The sequence below is a fragment of the Macrobrachium nipponense genome, chromosome 1 (genome assembly GCF_015104395.2).
Source record: "Macrobrachium nipponense isolate FS-2020 chromosome 1, ASM1510439v2, whole genome shotgun sequence".
NCBI lineage: Eukaryota > Metazoa > Arthropoda > Malacostraca > Decapoda > Palaemonidae > Macrobrachium > Macrobrachium nipponense.
In genome coordinates, this window is record NC_087200.1 from 60,610,152 (window position 1) to 60,626,252 (window position 16,101).

General features: G+C 40.3%; 1 protein-coding gene across 1 annotated transcript in view; it reads right to left on the reverse strand.

The window, feature by feature from the left end:
• The window catches only part of LOC135219342 (protein FRA10AC1 homolog), a gene marked incomplete in the record, with an annotated part of 130,298 nt that overhangs the window by 72,758 nt on the left and 41,439 nt on the right, over positions 1-16,101 (reverse strand). The window contains 1 exon segment of the mRNA XM_064256018.1: positions 5,548-5,710. Coding sequence (XP_064112088.1) covers positions 5,548-5,710 — 163 coding nt within the window.

Consider the following 16,101-nt stretch of genomic DNA (forward strand, 5'->3'; position numbering starts at 1 on the left):
AAGGAATCATTCCAAATTATGCAAAACATACATAGATAACAAAGATTTTCAGATAATAGGACAAACCGCGCAAAAACAATGACCTAACAACCCTAGAGTCCATATGATAAATTAACTGTCCCATCATTAAACACACCAAAAAAAAACCTCATCTACACAATTGTTCATTGCTTAACGGCCCTATTTGTCTCGTCGTGCCTTACTGTACGTGTGCCTTGTTTTATTATTATTGTAACTTTGTTTCAACAGTTTCCTTTCAACTCCCGTCTGGGTAGGTCATTTTCGTGCCAATGGTGTGTTTTTTTGTGTCTTTTTTGCTTTTATATATGTATATTTTTAAATAGTTAACATTTAAATAAGTGATTTTAGTTATATTTTATATTTTATTATGAAGTTTTTTATGATTAATTATTAAGAATCAACTCGCTGTATTTCAGCCTTGAAAATGCAACAATGTAGTTGTGAAATGTCGGCATCAGCAATAAACCTTCAATTATATCGAATGCCTTTCCCTGGAAGCCTACAAGTATGATTCCGAAAGCTGCAGCTCCAATTTTTTAATATATATATATATATATATATATATATATATATATATATATATATATATTATATATATATATATTATGTATATATATATATATATATATATATATATATATATATATTATATATATATATACTGTTATATATATATGTATATGTATATATGTGCATATATATATTTGTTCCGACACGGCATACAAACCTTCGGTCCTTTTACAATAGGAAGGTACTAGCGGCAGCTGGATAGGTCGTAAACTTTCGAACAAGGGGTTCGGTGGTTAACTGCTTGTCCGACAGGCGCGCGCGCGCGACTGGGAGGTAAACAAATCACTTTTGCTTTCGGCCTGCTGGCGTGTAGCATGTATCATCGCTCTCTGCCCGCTTCATCGTCGTTGCTTTCGCATGGTTGTGTTTTTCTTTTTCTATTTATATAGTGAAGCTGAATTGTAAGTACAATCATTTCATATTTATTTCCATTGAATTCAATTGTGAATTAAAGGATCTTGGTTTCTCCACGCCCTCCGATTACCCGAGTGCCGGGACTGAAGGGCGTAAGTGCGGGAATGCATTTTTCCCAGAAAATGATCCTTGTATTGTGTATGCTCGGTGCCGAGGGCGGGAGAGCGCTCGCTCCGAGCTTATATTTTGGTTGGAAATGTGTAGATGAAAACCGTAAAGTAAGTGCCCTTTCATTTATATTTTTTGACCTGTATGCTCATTGCCGAGCGAATGCGCTGCTCGGCACGAAAACTTATTCTGTATGGAAGTGAATCGCAAGTACAGTATTCTTTTTCATTTTCATATATTTATTTTGATTGTAGCAATACTCATTTTGGATCAGTTTCCGCTCTTACCCGGAAATTGATCCTTTCCCCTTTTTATTTTGTATGAAGTGAAATTGCAAGCGCAGTATTCTTTTTCATTTTTCATATATATTTTGATTGCATCAATTCATTATGGATCAAGGTTTCCGTTCATAATCGGGAATGGATCCTTTTACCCTTGCGCTCGGTACGAGGGCGCAAATGCGCTCGCTCCGAGACTTATTCATTGTGAAGTGAATCGTAATGCAAGATTCTTTTTCATGTTATTCCTTTTATTATTGATTGCATCAATATTTATTTGGTTCAAGTTCCGCTCAGTCAGGGAATTGATCCTTATGCCCTTGTATTCGGTGCCGAGGGCACGATTGCTCTCGGGCTCTTATTATTATTATTGGGTACATGGGTGCTGTGCGGGCGTGGGGAACGAGAATCCCCCCCCTGCTCAGCTCCCACAGATGGACCTTCCCCTTCGGGGGGGAGGTTATCTGGGTTCTTCTCCTCGTCCGATCCGTCGAGCGCGGGGGAGGGCGCTCGGTGCCCGATGTACAATTGTATTCGGGGTCTTCCGCTCGTTCGGTGTGGGGCTCACCCCCCCACGCGAGGGGACTTCCCCCCCACTAATCACTACTACTGTTATTTCCGCAGGTGCTATTGCCACGAGGGTGGACCTTGGTGAGGTATGGGCATCCTTCGATTTGCAGGGCGTGCCTAGTGTCCAGGGGCGGCGGTTCTATGTCTGGGCCTGCTGCGGTCACCCATGGAGTGGTGACCACGACAACGATATCGTCTCCAGGTGACGACGTCCCTCCTCACCTGGTGTACTCGCCTCACGTGGTAACAGTCTTGTTTCATTTGGACACTTTGGAAATCTGTGGGAGTCAAACCTGATGAATACATTAGGAAAGGCTTACTTTCCTTAAAGCTTTCTTAGGTTGATCTTTTTGTAGCTATTCATTTCTTCTAAATAGAAATTAATTCAAATTAGTTTCACATTTATACCTACTAGACCTACTACCATAAGCATATTATAAGTAGCTGAAAGGTAAGAAATATGAAAGGTGACGTTCTCGTTTAAGTCTATTTCATATGTTTTTTTTTCAAGAAAAACCTACTGCTTTAATCAAGGGTTCCTCTTTGACGGCTACAGGGTGTAACACGAGTGTATGCACATATTTTGTGGAATGAAAGATAAAGTTTCTTTGAACAGAAAATATTTTATAAACATGCACTTTAAGGCGTCCGTTGTCGGTGCTGGGAATTTTAAAATAACCGTTAACATTAGTGATGCTTTCACGAGATGGAGTTCATAGTGAGAAGTCGGATTTAGTCGCCTGAGATGTAGAAGAGAGCAGAGGTGGTGTATAGGAGTGATGGAAGGATTAGGCCGATGTTAATAAAGTATCTCCCAATAAAATGTATTCTTTAGGTTTTGAAGAAAAAAAATGCATGCATCATTGAAACTGTTTCCCTCTCTATCCGTGGTATTCACTGGCCACCGATGAAAAACAAAACAAAAAGAGTAAGCCTAACTGAATCTTTCATCCATCAAAGAAAAGTTTGCTTATTCATTAGACTTATTCATTAGACAACTATCAAAGACTTAAAGTGTAGATTTAAAAATCTCTTCCTCTTCATCTAAAGTATTCATCAGACACCAGTCATAAGCGTAGAGCTAGTTATGATTCCTGGTTCAGCAATATTGTGACGAGGCACTAGAATTCAAAGTTCACAAATGAATGTTGCTCAGCAACATTTACACTACTGTATTGTCTTGCTCTCTTGTGGTGCTCCGAGGTGTTCCACCTCTAGGCCCATGTTCTAAATTTTGCCGTTCTTTAAACAATTTTATTCATCTATGTATGATTCTCTCCGGTTTATTAAGCTTTCTTGATATCTCTCCAACAGGAACTTGCACCGAATGCAGTGCAATAATTCTCTCGCTCATCGAGGGATGTTTCTTAGACTGATAAATGACACATTGACATTAGATTCCCGTGCACATAACATCAAAAGCAATAGAGTGAGGTCGCCTGGTTCATACTGTTAAGATATCGTTTTTTTTTCTTTTGTTTTTTTTTTAATTTGTTAGCATTTTGTGAGATTCTAATGTTTTCTGTAAAATTTAACAAATGGAATTGTTCAACTACCTTCAACTTAATATTGAAATGATAATTTAAGGACTATATTTATGCAATACTACTAGTGATAGGTGTCTCCTATCTATTTGGTAATGTATATCTATGGTTGTGATATGACGTTTTTTATCACTTCGTTTCGTTCACGTCAATTTTGCTATATGAAAAATAGTTTTAAACAATAACATAACAATGTTCTAAAGATATCAGTGACTGTTTTTAATGTCATTACACATGATTTCTTCCATCTTTGAAAAGAAAAAATAAATAAATAAGGCATGAATCGAGCGTCAGGCAGGCGAACGAAAAATTATGAAACTCTGCCACGAGTTTTTTGGCCGACAGTACATACCTAAGTGAGGCACCAATAACCGAAAATCACCAAAAATTGCTGATTTTCGATTATCGTCATGCTGTCAGAAGGGAACTATCGCCAGTAACTGGAAACTGCCTGTATTATTGTCTAATCCAAAGGTTTTGAAGTCATTGAGGTGAATAGTGGTAATCCTGATGCCATTTAAGTCCAAGTTCAGCATCAATAGGAAGGAAGGGTCAGAAGGGGCTGGGAAGGTGATGACATGTAAAAAAAAAATAACCAAAAATGACAGATACTATAAGTGTCTAATACATAGTTTTTGAGGTCACTGAGATGAATAGTGACACTCCCAATGCCTTTTAAATCCATCCAAGCTCAGCCCCAATAGACAGGGTGGGTGAGAAGGGGGTGACGTAAAAATAGCCGAAAACGGCAGATATTAGAGTCAAATCCGTAGTTTTCAAGGTTGCTGAGATGAATGATGTCACTCCTAGTGCCCTTTAAGTTGAAGTTCAGCCCCAAATAGGAAAATAACCAAAAACATCACATATAAGTGACTAATGCATAGTTTCAAGGTTGCCGAGATGAAAAGTGACACTTCTGATGCCCTTTCAGTCCAAGTTCAGCCTCTGTAGCCAGGGGGGTGGTGAGGGGATGACAGGTAAAAATAGCCAAAAACAACAGATATTAGTGTCTAATCCATAGTTTTTGAGGTTGCTGAGATGAACAGTGACACTTCCGATGCCCTTTAAGTCCAAGTTCAACCCCGATAGGGAGGGGGGGTGAGAAGGGGTGAAATATAAAATGTCAAAAATGTTGGGCAATGTAGCAACTTTCTTAACAGGAAAGGGAGAGAGTGAGAGTGACAGTGAGAATGAGAGGGAGAGGAATTGAAAGTGAAAAGAGTAGAGGGGTGCTGGGAGGAGAGAGAGAGAGAGTTTATCAGTTGTCTTTCAAGAGATTTTCTGGGCAGTGCTAGGTTGGTCAGCTAGTATATATTATATAAATAAATAAAAACAACACTCATACAAAAATATATAAAAAAATTTTTTTTTTTAAAAGCAAATGGCAGCCAAAGGTAAAGTGGAGTGCAGACCGACGAGATGGGGGGGCTTTGAACCTCCTGCCATCAGTAGATAACATTCTCGTCTGAAAATAAATGGCTCTTCCAGCTTGCATCCGCACGTTAAATCCTATGTAAAGAGGAAAGGTTTGTATGTGTATAGGAACAAACATGAATACGTAGAATACATAATAATGCAGACGAAATAATGAATATTAAGGTACCACTCTAAAATATAGTATGTACTGTATCCAAAAGTAGTACACCAAAAATAGCTAACAGAAATATTGTACAGTATAGAGAATGTTCATGAGATAAAAATCTTACAAATCAAGTGGTTTACTTTTTCAGAAAGTTCCCTACAAAGTAGATTAATTTTTCAAAAAGATCCCAATTTTGAGTGCCATGGCAATATCTCTTAAATTCAAAAAGACAGCCAAGCACAAGTAAATTTAATGTAAGGGTAACATAGTACTACGTTAAAAAGGCGGTGCATTCCATTATAAATGACCAAATATATAAAATTACCATCCCCCTAATTACAAATTTTTTAGAGCATGGAATAGAACTTTCTTGAAGCATTCCTTGGCTAATTTATAACATTAACTTACTCAACTAACCAGATTCGTAACAAAAACTTCCAAGAGCTGCTTTAATGCTTACGTATCTCGCTGTAGCAATGTTGTGCTTCCAGGATAATAAAGAACATAGTGATTTATGAGGAGCTTGTGCCGTTCATAAGCAGTCAAGTTTGACATCTGATACCTCAGTCTCCTTCCTTCTTCATTGCTTGCACTGCTACTCAACAAAGATTTACTAGGAAGTCCTGGAAAGCAAATACATGTTCTAAAAAGGCTTCAAAGAGAAAACATTGACTTTTTAAAGAAGATATTTGGTTTTATGAAACAAAATATTTTTGGAAGTTATTTTTTGTTTATAAAACACATTGTTACCTAATATTGTATACACTTTGCTTTGCTGGTATACAGTGGCTGCAAAATTAATATTTACAGCAAAGACGCAAAAATAATCTTAACACCAAATGTTTGTAAACTTTAAAATTGCGCAGCAGCCATACCGCTGTCACCAGAGATTTGTTGTGCAGTTGACAGCTTCCTTGGACATAAGAGTGGGAACACTAGCAGGAATTACCAGCGCTCGCTGAGCTGCTAGTGTGAGAAGATATGTTCCACGTTGCTCCATCAGCCCCTGACTCACACATTTTTCAGTTATCTTTGGTGGCCCACAGCTCAGTTTGTCCTTGACATAATAGGACGCCATAAGCTTACAAATGGAGAAAAGGTCCGTGCCCTTGCCCAGTAAGAGCAGGAAGTCTCTGTGATTCATGAGGCCAGAGATATTGGTGTCTCTCGCCAAGCTATTTACAGTCCGAAAAAGGCAGCAGCTGGACTCCCACTAGGAGCAGTGCCACAACGGAAACCAAGTTGTGGACGGAAGAAGAAGACCTCTCCGAGGACAGATAAAATTCTGAAGGGGGAAGTATTGAATAATCCTTCAATTACAGCAGCTGCACTGAAAAAGAAGCATCCTGATCTGCTTGGAAACGTCGCTGTTTGTACGGTACAACATTGTCTGCAGCATGACTTGGGACTACCATGCCGCCGCGCTGCAAAGAAGCTGCTCCTCACAGATGACATGAAGAAGAAACGGTTTGCTTTCTGTAGGAAATATAAAGACTGGACCAAGGAACAATGGCATGACGTTATATTCTCAGATGAATCAACCTTCAGAATGGTTAGAAGTGCCAGCAGTGTTGTGAGGAGGCCCAAGAATGCGTCGCGATATCATCAAAAGTTTATCATAAGAACCGTGAAGCATCCACAAAGTGTTATGGTGAGGGGGGCATTTACTGGTAAATTGGGTAGAGCTGGGTTGTTTTTCTTGCCTAAGGGGGAAACAATGAAAGGAACAACATATCTGGAAGTGCATATTAAGGACCACATGTTAGAGTTTTACAGGTTACATGATAGTGTTTTTTGTGCATTGGGGCTCCATGTCACAAGACTAAGACAGTAACAAAGTGGCTTGCAGAGAACAATGTATCTTTTTTACAGTGGACAGGCAATTCACCTGACTTAAATCCAATTGAAAATGCCTGGAAAGTTGTTAAAAACAAAGTTACTGGTGCCCAGCCCTCAAAAATGGCTGGGCTTAAGAATGAGATTAACTTGACATCATGCACTAAGATGGACCCTCAATATTTCATGATCCTTGCTGGTTCCATGCCTAAGCGCATTCAGGCTGTATTGTAGGCTAAAGAAGAGATGGCAAAGTATCAATTCATGTACCTTAATAATAAATAAGTACGGATTTCTGTTTGTTTAATTATCCACAGTAGTTTGCTATTATTTTGTGAAATATGTCAACATTATTTTTACTGTTAAGATTATTTTTGCGGCCACTGTATACTGAAATACAGATCCTTTAAGATAGATAATTGTTGTGTGGCTGCAAACAGTGGTTACTGCAAATGAAGACCTACCAGTTTTGCACACAGCTTAAGTAAACTGCTTGACCTATTCTGTTACTTGCCTCTTGCCTGTCCTACAATTTTTCTTTCATATCCTTCCAAACAACATATTTTTACTAATTTGAAGCTGTCAGAGAAAAGTGAAAAATTTTATGACACATTTATTTGGATAGTACTTACCTACTCTTAAAGTTAGATTATATCTTTGTAACATTAGGTGCAATCAGCATTAAAAAAAAATGCTTGGCTAGCCAGCTTGGACTTGTTTTCCATCAGCTGGCATTGGACTTTGTACATTCTTGTCAGAATTCATCATGACCAACCACTAAGATGTGGGAAAGCTGGGTGGGTTTCCACTTTTACATTAGGTAAGCATCCAAATATTTAACAAAAAATTTCTTTTCATAATTGGAATGAATCTTACCTACTGCTAAGGTGAGCTGACTACCACATTGAATGAGGAAGGTGGGTTAGTGCAGCCAGAGAAACAACGTTTGCCAAGGGGAAAAAGCATCTCAACATTCCTGCCTGTTGTGTGATCCTTACTGGTAAGTGTTGTCAAATGTTGGAACCACAGTAGGGAGTAAGGCCTTCATAGCAGGAGCCATACAAGGAAAATGGACATCTCAATAAGAGAGGAAAGAAGATTACTGTCATATTTGGTTCAGGAGAAAGCAAACCTGCCCAACTATAGGACTAAGGGCTTTACACAACTCATCTAAATTTGACCGTTCAGGCCTGTACCCAGAGTTTTTTTATGGGGGGGGGGGATGTAATTGCTTTATAGCAAAGAATTAAAAGTTAAAGGAAAGGAAAACACATCTTCGAGAAGTTCTGCTGCAAGGAGGCATTCACGCATGTGTTGGAGGTGCCTGTTCTCATGATGGTTCTAGAATCGGCAGGAGTGTTGTGGAACACGACATGCGCCGTCACGTCAGCAGAAAATGCAGCAAAATATGATGCAATACTTCATCGAGATTCTTCTAAGACGTTCTGGTCATCTCGGGAGTCTGTGACGTTCGTGCTCTGCCACCCCATAGGCCCCACCCCCAGGTCACCGTATAAATACGACTGACGAAGTAGGAGAGTGAGAGTCACAGATCAGATCATCAGTGAGAGAGCAGAGATCATCAGTGAGAGATAAGAGAAGAAGAAACAGACGAAGGATCAGAGAGGAAAAGGTGCTTAAAAGTTTGGTCGAATTCTGGTCAAGTCGTCCAGTTAGAGAGAACGACCAAGGTATTTTCGTCGTTGAGCAAGCCTTGAGAGCAGAAACGTTCTACAAGAGGTTTCGAGGAGTTCCTGCCTCTCTAGTATCAAGAATAGACATTGTTTTCTGCAATACGGAGTCAAGAAGACGTCTGCAATTACAGTTCTCCTTTTGTGAAGCCACCACTTTGAGCATAGATCTCCGACAGCGCAAAACTGGCCAGCAAGTATTTGCATTACCTCACTGTTTCCCCACTTCACGCATTGTAAGATTTTACTTGTGGTATGTAAATAAGAGAAACCATTCTGCATTTATCTTTGTTAGTAAGTTTGTAAATAAACCTTTGTTCTGTTAGTGTTTCTTTCTATATTCGTATCCCCAGTTTCAACTGTTGGTGTTGAATTCTTTTTATTTATAATAATATCGAACTTGAAGCAGACCTCTCTCGGTTCGAACATTTTGGCGACCTTGCTAGGCTATTCGACACCATAACAGATTGAAACTGGGAGAATATAGAAAGAACCAGAATGAGTGAGATGGTGAAAGAGTTTATTGAGTCGGGTAAGCTCCTAGGTCTAGAGGGGAATGATCTCCGTGAGTATGTTGAAAGGAAAGAAAGAGAAAAGTATGAGAGAGATGAAAGAGCAGCTGAGAGAGATGTGAGGAAAATGCAGCAAGAGGTAGAAATGTTGGTAATGCAGCAGGAAGAAAGAGAGAAAGTGCGTATGCATGAGCAGGAAGAGAGAGAGAAAGAACGTATGCACAAGTTGGAAATTGCTCGGTTAAGACAAAGTACTCGTAACAGTCGGACAGGCGAAAACGAAAACGGAGCTGATAGGTTAGGTATGAGTGCAGTGTTGAAATTAGTACCAAAGTTTGACGAGGAAGATGTTACAACATATTTCATGTGTTTTGAGAAGTTAATGGAACGAGTAGGTTCTCCTAAAGAAATGTATACTTTATATTTACAGTCAGTTTTGAGTGTAGGGCACTTACTGTGTATAGTTGAATGTCTAAGGAGGAATGTGATGATTATAATATTGTGAAAGAAATTGTTCTTAGCACGTACAGGTTAGTACCGGAGGCGTACCATAAGAAATTTAGAAGTTTGAGAAAGGACGAAAATATTACGTATGTAGAATACGGTAAGAAGTTAGAAAGGCTGTTTTTTGATTGGTTAACTTCTGCTAAAGTTGAGGATTTTGATGGTTTGAAGAACTTAGTGTTGTTAGAAAACTTCAAAGATAACGTATCCCCTGAGATTAAGCTTTATATAGAAGATAGACGAGAAGTATCTTTTGCAGGAGCAACTAGTTTAGCAGACGAATATAGTTTGACTCATAATTCAAGTGTCAGTGAGAAACGAAATGATCCTTCGTCTGGTAGAGTACAAAGCAGTAAAGGTTTGTTCTAGTAATAGCAATGCGAGTAAAAGTGACTATTCCTGTTATACATGCGGAAAACCAGGTCATTGATAGACTAACTCGCTATCCAGAGGCGATTCCCGTAAGAAACTGTAACGCAAGGTCTGTACGATTGTTAGATTATTTTTCTAAGTTTGGTCCGCCTCGTACTATACAGTGATAATGGTAGCAATTTTGTATCCAAGTATTTCGAGGATAGAATGAAAGAGTTAGGCATTAAACTCGTAACTTCCACACCTTATCATCCCAAAACGCAAGGCATTGTGGAGCGGTTTCGAAAACCGTGTAGTAACTTTGAATATGACTGGGAAGAAAAGTTACCATTTGTTCTGTTGGCTTTAAGGTTGGCACCGAATGACACTACGGGATTTAGTCCTTTTGAGCTTGTTTTCCGTCACACCGCTAAAGGTCCTTTGGAAATGCTAAAATGTAACCTAATGCTTAAAGAAGGTAGTGAAGATTACGTAACTAATCTAGAGTATGATAAAAAAATATTAAGAGATACTTGGCAACTAGCGAAAGAGAATGAGAGTGAAAGTCAAGGGGAAACTAAAGGGAAACTTATCTTAGAGCAAAAGATAGAAGTTTGTATGTAGAGATAAAGTTTTAGTACTAGTCCAGAAAGAAGGTCCCTCTTTACCTTATAAGTTCGAAGGTCCTTTTTCAGTGTTAGAGGAGAGGGGAAATATACATTATGGAATTAATATGGGTAAGAGTAGAGCAAAGTCAATGAATATAAAATTGCTTCCGAAATATAAAGAACGCCCCGTACCGTGGCCGCCACCCGTGCCCTTGGTAATTGTGTCACAAAGAGAAATTAGTTTTGAGAAAGATGCAAGATGTGTCTTAGTATTTCAAAGTTTTAAGCAGAGTTCAGAAAACGGAAAAGTAAGAGAAAAGGATAATGTTATAGCAGGTAGCCTCTGGAGATTTTTTCAGAAGGAGTAGCCTAATGACCGTTTTCTGTTTTTTTCGCACGAGTGAGTGTGTGAGTGGAGAAGCGTGCGTGTTTAATTGGATTAAAGCTTTATGCAGAATTGTTCCCCTGCTGTTTAATTCTTGTTTCTATTTAGAAAAAAAATAAAATCAGTTAATTTAATTTTTTTTCTTCTTTTTTTGGGGGGACGTGTCATGGTAATTGCTTTATAACAAAGAATTAAAAGTTAAAGGAAAGGAAAATGCATCTTCGAGAAGTTCTGCTGCAAGGAGGCATTCACGCACGTGTTGGAGGTGCCTATTCTCATGATGGTTCTAGAATTGGCAGGAGTGTTGTGGAACACGACATGCCCCGTCATGTCAGCAGAAAATGCAGCGAAATATGATGCAATACTTCATCGAGATTCTTCTAAGACGTTCTGGTCATCTCGGGAGTCTGTGACATTCGTGCTCCGCCACCCCGTAGGCTCCACCCCCAGGTCACCATATAAATATGACTGACGAAGTAGAAGAGTGAGAGTCACAGATCAGATCATCAGTGAGAGAGCAGAGATCATCAGTGAGAGATAAGAGAAGAAGAAACAGATGAAGGATCAGAGAGGAAAAGGTGCTCGAGAGTTTGGTCGAATTCTGGTCAAGTCGCCCAGTTAGAGAGAACGACCGAGGTATTTTCGTCATTGAGCAAGCCTTGAGAGCAGAAATGTTCTACAAGAGGTTTCAAGAAGTTCCTGCCTTTCTAGTATCAAGAATAGACATTGTTTTCTGCAATACGGAGTCAAGAAGACGTCTGCAATTACAGTTCTCCTTTTGTGAAGCCACCGCTTTGAGCACATATCTCCAACAGCACAAAACTGGCCAGCTAGTATTTGCATTACCTCACTGTTTCCCCAGTTCACGCATTGTAAGATTTTACTTGTGGTATGTAAATAGGAGAAACCATTCTGCATTTATCTTTGTTAGTAAGTTTATAAAAGGGATTTTGACGAAGGAAAAATCTATTTTTGGGCAACGACCTGTGTCGCCCTGTGAAATGGTTCCTTTGATACTATTTCTTAGGTATAAATATTGCTATTCATCCTAGAGAAAAAAGAAACAATATAATGCCAAGATAAATGGCTCGCTCACCTCTAATAGAAGTGTCGGTATAGTAAAGGAGCGAGTGGAATCACTACCAGAGGTCCCTTGCCATTTAGCTTCTTCCTTCGACAAAACCCCCAACTACGGAGGAGCCGTGCTACAGCTCCCGGTACCCTCTACTACTACCGTGAGCGCCTCCGACGCCTGTGACGTCATTCCTGAAGATAGCCTCCAAGCTTGGGGTAAGCTGGGTGAGGACAATCTAACTACAGGGTGGGGTTTCACAGGGCGACACAGGTCGTTGCCCAGAAAAGGGATTTTGACGAAGGAAAAATCTATTTCTGGGTGATTGGCTCGTGTCGCCCTATGAAATATCCTTAAGTTCATTATTTCTAGGTAAATTAATCCTAATATTACCAGAGGAAAAATAAAATCAAGAAAATGTCAGTTAAACTGACTCGCTCACTCTATAAAAGAAGTGTCGGTATGGTAACAGGGGCGAGTGAGATCACTACCACGAGTCATTTACCATTTAGACCTTCCATCACAAAATCCCCCACCTGAGAGAGCTGATACCAAAGGGTGATGCGTCCGCTACTACTACTACTACCGACGCCAAGCGGAGAGCAGCGCCTCTAGCGGCCATCCTTTATAAATGGTCATCTTGTCCTGCAGGGTGGGTAAGGAAAAAACAGGGTGGGTTTCATAGGGTGACACGAGCCAATCACCCAGAAATAGATTTTTTCCTTCGGTCAAAATATCCCTTTTCTGGACTCAGCTCGTGTCGGCCTATGAAATAGTACCAGAGAAACAGACAAGATGGAAATAAAAGGTCAAAATGAAACAAAAACAAAATTGTAAAAATTATTGGTATATATATAAGTGAATCAAAAAACCAATTACACTATATTAACATAAAGTACTTAAAATTAGCTTAAACTAGATAATGTTAGTACAGAATAGTATAATGGTAATCACAATAGTATATAAAAATTCACTAAAATTAATAGATATTTACAAAATATACAAACTCATTGTGTTCTACCCTAGCATAAAAATAAGGGTAGAGACACTGAAGCACATTTATATGCATACAATGTGGGTGCCCCTAGCAAAAAAATAAGGGGCAGTCCACCAATAAGATCCTAGCGGCTAAGGCTAGAGTATCACGAAGAGCATAGCAGTAGGGTGAGGCATGTTGGACGAGGTAGGTATAAAAGGAGACCTGGATCTTATACTACAACTACTGTGCAGAATCAGGGGAAAGCTTATGTTTCCCGCTGCTACTGCTGAAAATTTTAATGATTCCAAGGACTTCAGGTAATGACGTTTTAAAGAGACTGTCGGTGATTTCCATCCAGTATACTTTTAAGATCCTCAAAGTTCATATGTTGGAAATAATTATAGGAGGTAGCTACTCCTCTGATATCATGTGCTTTTGGAAATGATTCAGGGTTGGCTTGTTTAATGAAGTAAAGGATCTGTTGTCTGATTCCTTTAACTGATAAAGTTCCACCCTTTTCTCTCATAAAGAGAGGACCTGAGGATCTAGAGGATGTACGAGATAGAAAGGCTCTTAAAGTTAATACTGGGCAAAGGGAAGGATCTTGCGGAAGTGGGATGACTTTCCAAGGGGCCCATCTTGCAAGAGGATCCTCATTTTTAGCTAAAAAGCTGCGATCCGGAGAAAGTAGAACTTCCCCTGAGGAGAGAAAGTCTACGTGACCCGCATCTCTGGATAGAGCCGACAGTTCTGAAATTCTGGCTCCTGAGGCCAGACTTAATAAAATAATGTCTTTCTAAGTAGCATTATGAATGTGCAAGATGAGTTGTCATGTCTGAGGCTAGTTTGAGGACGTCATTTAAGAACCATGAAACTGAAGTAGGCCTTTGAGAAGGTCCTAAGTCTAGCACAGGCTTTGGGAATAGACCGTAAAGTAATATTCTGTTAAGTCTATTTGGAAACCCAACTGAAAGATTTTCTTCAAAAGCCGATTTATTGGTAGTAATGGTGCTAGCTGCTAAGCCTTTTTCAAACAAGGATCTGAAAAAGGATATAGCTAAATTAACTATCATGGTTGTAGTGTTCGTTTCCTTCAGGAAGGATGCTAACTTTTTGACAGCTAGCTTAGTCATATTGCCTAATAGTTGATTCTCTTTTATCTGATTCCAAAAGAAAAAGGATGTTTTTGTGGATCAACGTTAGCATCTTTTTTAGCCGCAAACTTCATGAAGTCCATAAAGTTAGGGTCTGAAGAATTCCTGAGAAGCGAACACAGTCCTCATTTGTACTGGTTGCGACAGCTTTTGGGGTGGGGAATCCGTTGAGGCCGGAGACCCAACTCCAGAAGCAGAGGATACCAGTTGCTCTTTGGCCAGTCTGGAGCAATCAGGGCTACTAGCCCTTTGAAAGTCCTCAGTTTGCTCAGAACTTTCAAAAGAAGATTCACTGGAGGAAATACATAGATTTTCTTCCATGATTCCAGGTCTAACGACAGGGGCGTCCGTGGCATAAGCCAGAGGGTCCAGGTTGGGGGCCACATAGCAAGGGAGCTTGTGGTTCGCTTGTGAGGCGAAAAGATCTACTTGGAGACCTGGAACTCTCTGGCATATCCACTGGAATGACCTGTCCGTCTAGAGACCATTCTGACTCCAGAGGGACTGACCGGGACAGTGCGTCTGCTATAACGTTTCTTACCCCTGCCAAGTAGGTGGCAGATAGCATGCCATTTGTGCTTGTTTGCTAGAGCAAAGATGGCTATCATGACATGATTCACGTGTTTGGATTTGGACCCGCCCTCCTCTGTTGATGCAGTGTACTATACTGCACTGTCCAAAAAATTGTCTTAGATCGAGACTTCTTGGGTGGGGAGGAGTCTCTTCAGGTAAGAAACACCGCCATTGCTTCCAGCACATTTATGTGGAGCTGGCGGAACTGGACGGACCAAGTCCCCTGAACTTGCTTGAATTGAGAATATTCCCCCCAACCGGACAGGGAGACATCCGTGTGAATGGTTAACACCGGAAGGGGATATTGAAGGGGTACTAACTTGGCAAGGTTCTTCACTTTTGTCCATGGACAGAGCTGGTTGCGAAGGATCTGTGGATCACTGACAACTTTGTCTCGAGACTTGGCGTTTGCTCTTGACCGCCAAACACTCAGATTATATCTTTCAGTCTTGCTTTCAAAAAGGATGTCCCGTCACTGAGGCAAACTGAAGGGGAACCTAGGATTCTTTCCTGGTTTCTCCTTGAAGCTTGTTTGCTTTGAGAAATTACCTCACAGACTTGGCTATTTCTTTCCTTTTGACCACCGGAATTGACAGATTGTGGAGGATAAATCCATTGGATTCCTAGCCACTGAAAACGAGTCTCCGGAGAATCTGGTTTCGTTTTGTTTATCTGGAACCCCAGATGTTCCAGGAATTGCACTACCTTCTTTGTGGCTTTGAGGCATTCCTCGACAGTTGGTGCCCAGATCAACCAATCGTCGAGGTACGCTACTACCATTATCCCTTGTGATCTCAATTGCTGGACTACTACTTCCGCCTATTTTCGTGAATACCCTGGGGGCTACATTCAGTCCGAAAGGGCATCACTTTGAAAGAGAACGTCTGATTTCTTAGTTTGAAGCCCAGGAATGGACGGAAGTCTCTCGCTATAGGGATATGATAGTATGCGTCTGTAAGATTGATAGAGGTGGTGACGGCCCCCACGGGGAAGTAGGTCCGCACCTGCGAGATGGTACAGCATTTTGAACTTGTCGCAACGAATGAAAGAGTTTAGCTTTGACAAGTCTAAGATTGACCCTTCTTTTTGTTGAGCCTTTCTTTGGCACGCTGAACAAGCGTCTTTGAAATTTTAGATGCTTGACTCTCGCAATAGCTCCTTTCTGAAGGAGTTTCCTCCGCATAATCTGTCAACTCCTTTGATGGTATCTGATAGAATGACTTGTTTGGTGGGGGATCTTTGATCCAACTCCAACCCAATCCTTTGGCACAAATGCTCTGTGCCCATTTGCTGAACCCCCACCTGTGACGGAAGAGGACAGCCTCCCTCCTACCTGGGGAGCCTCACTG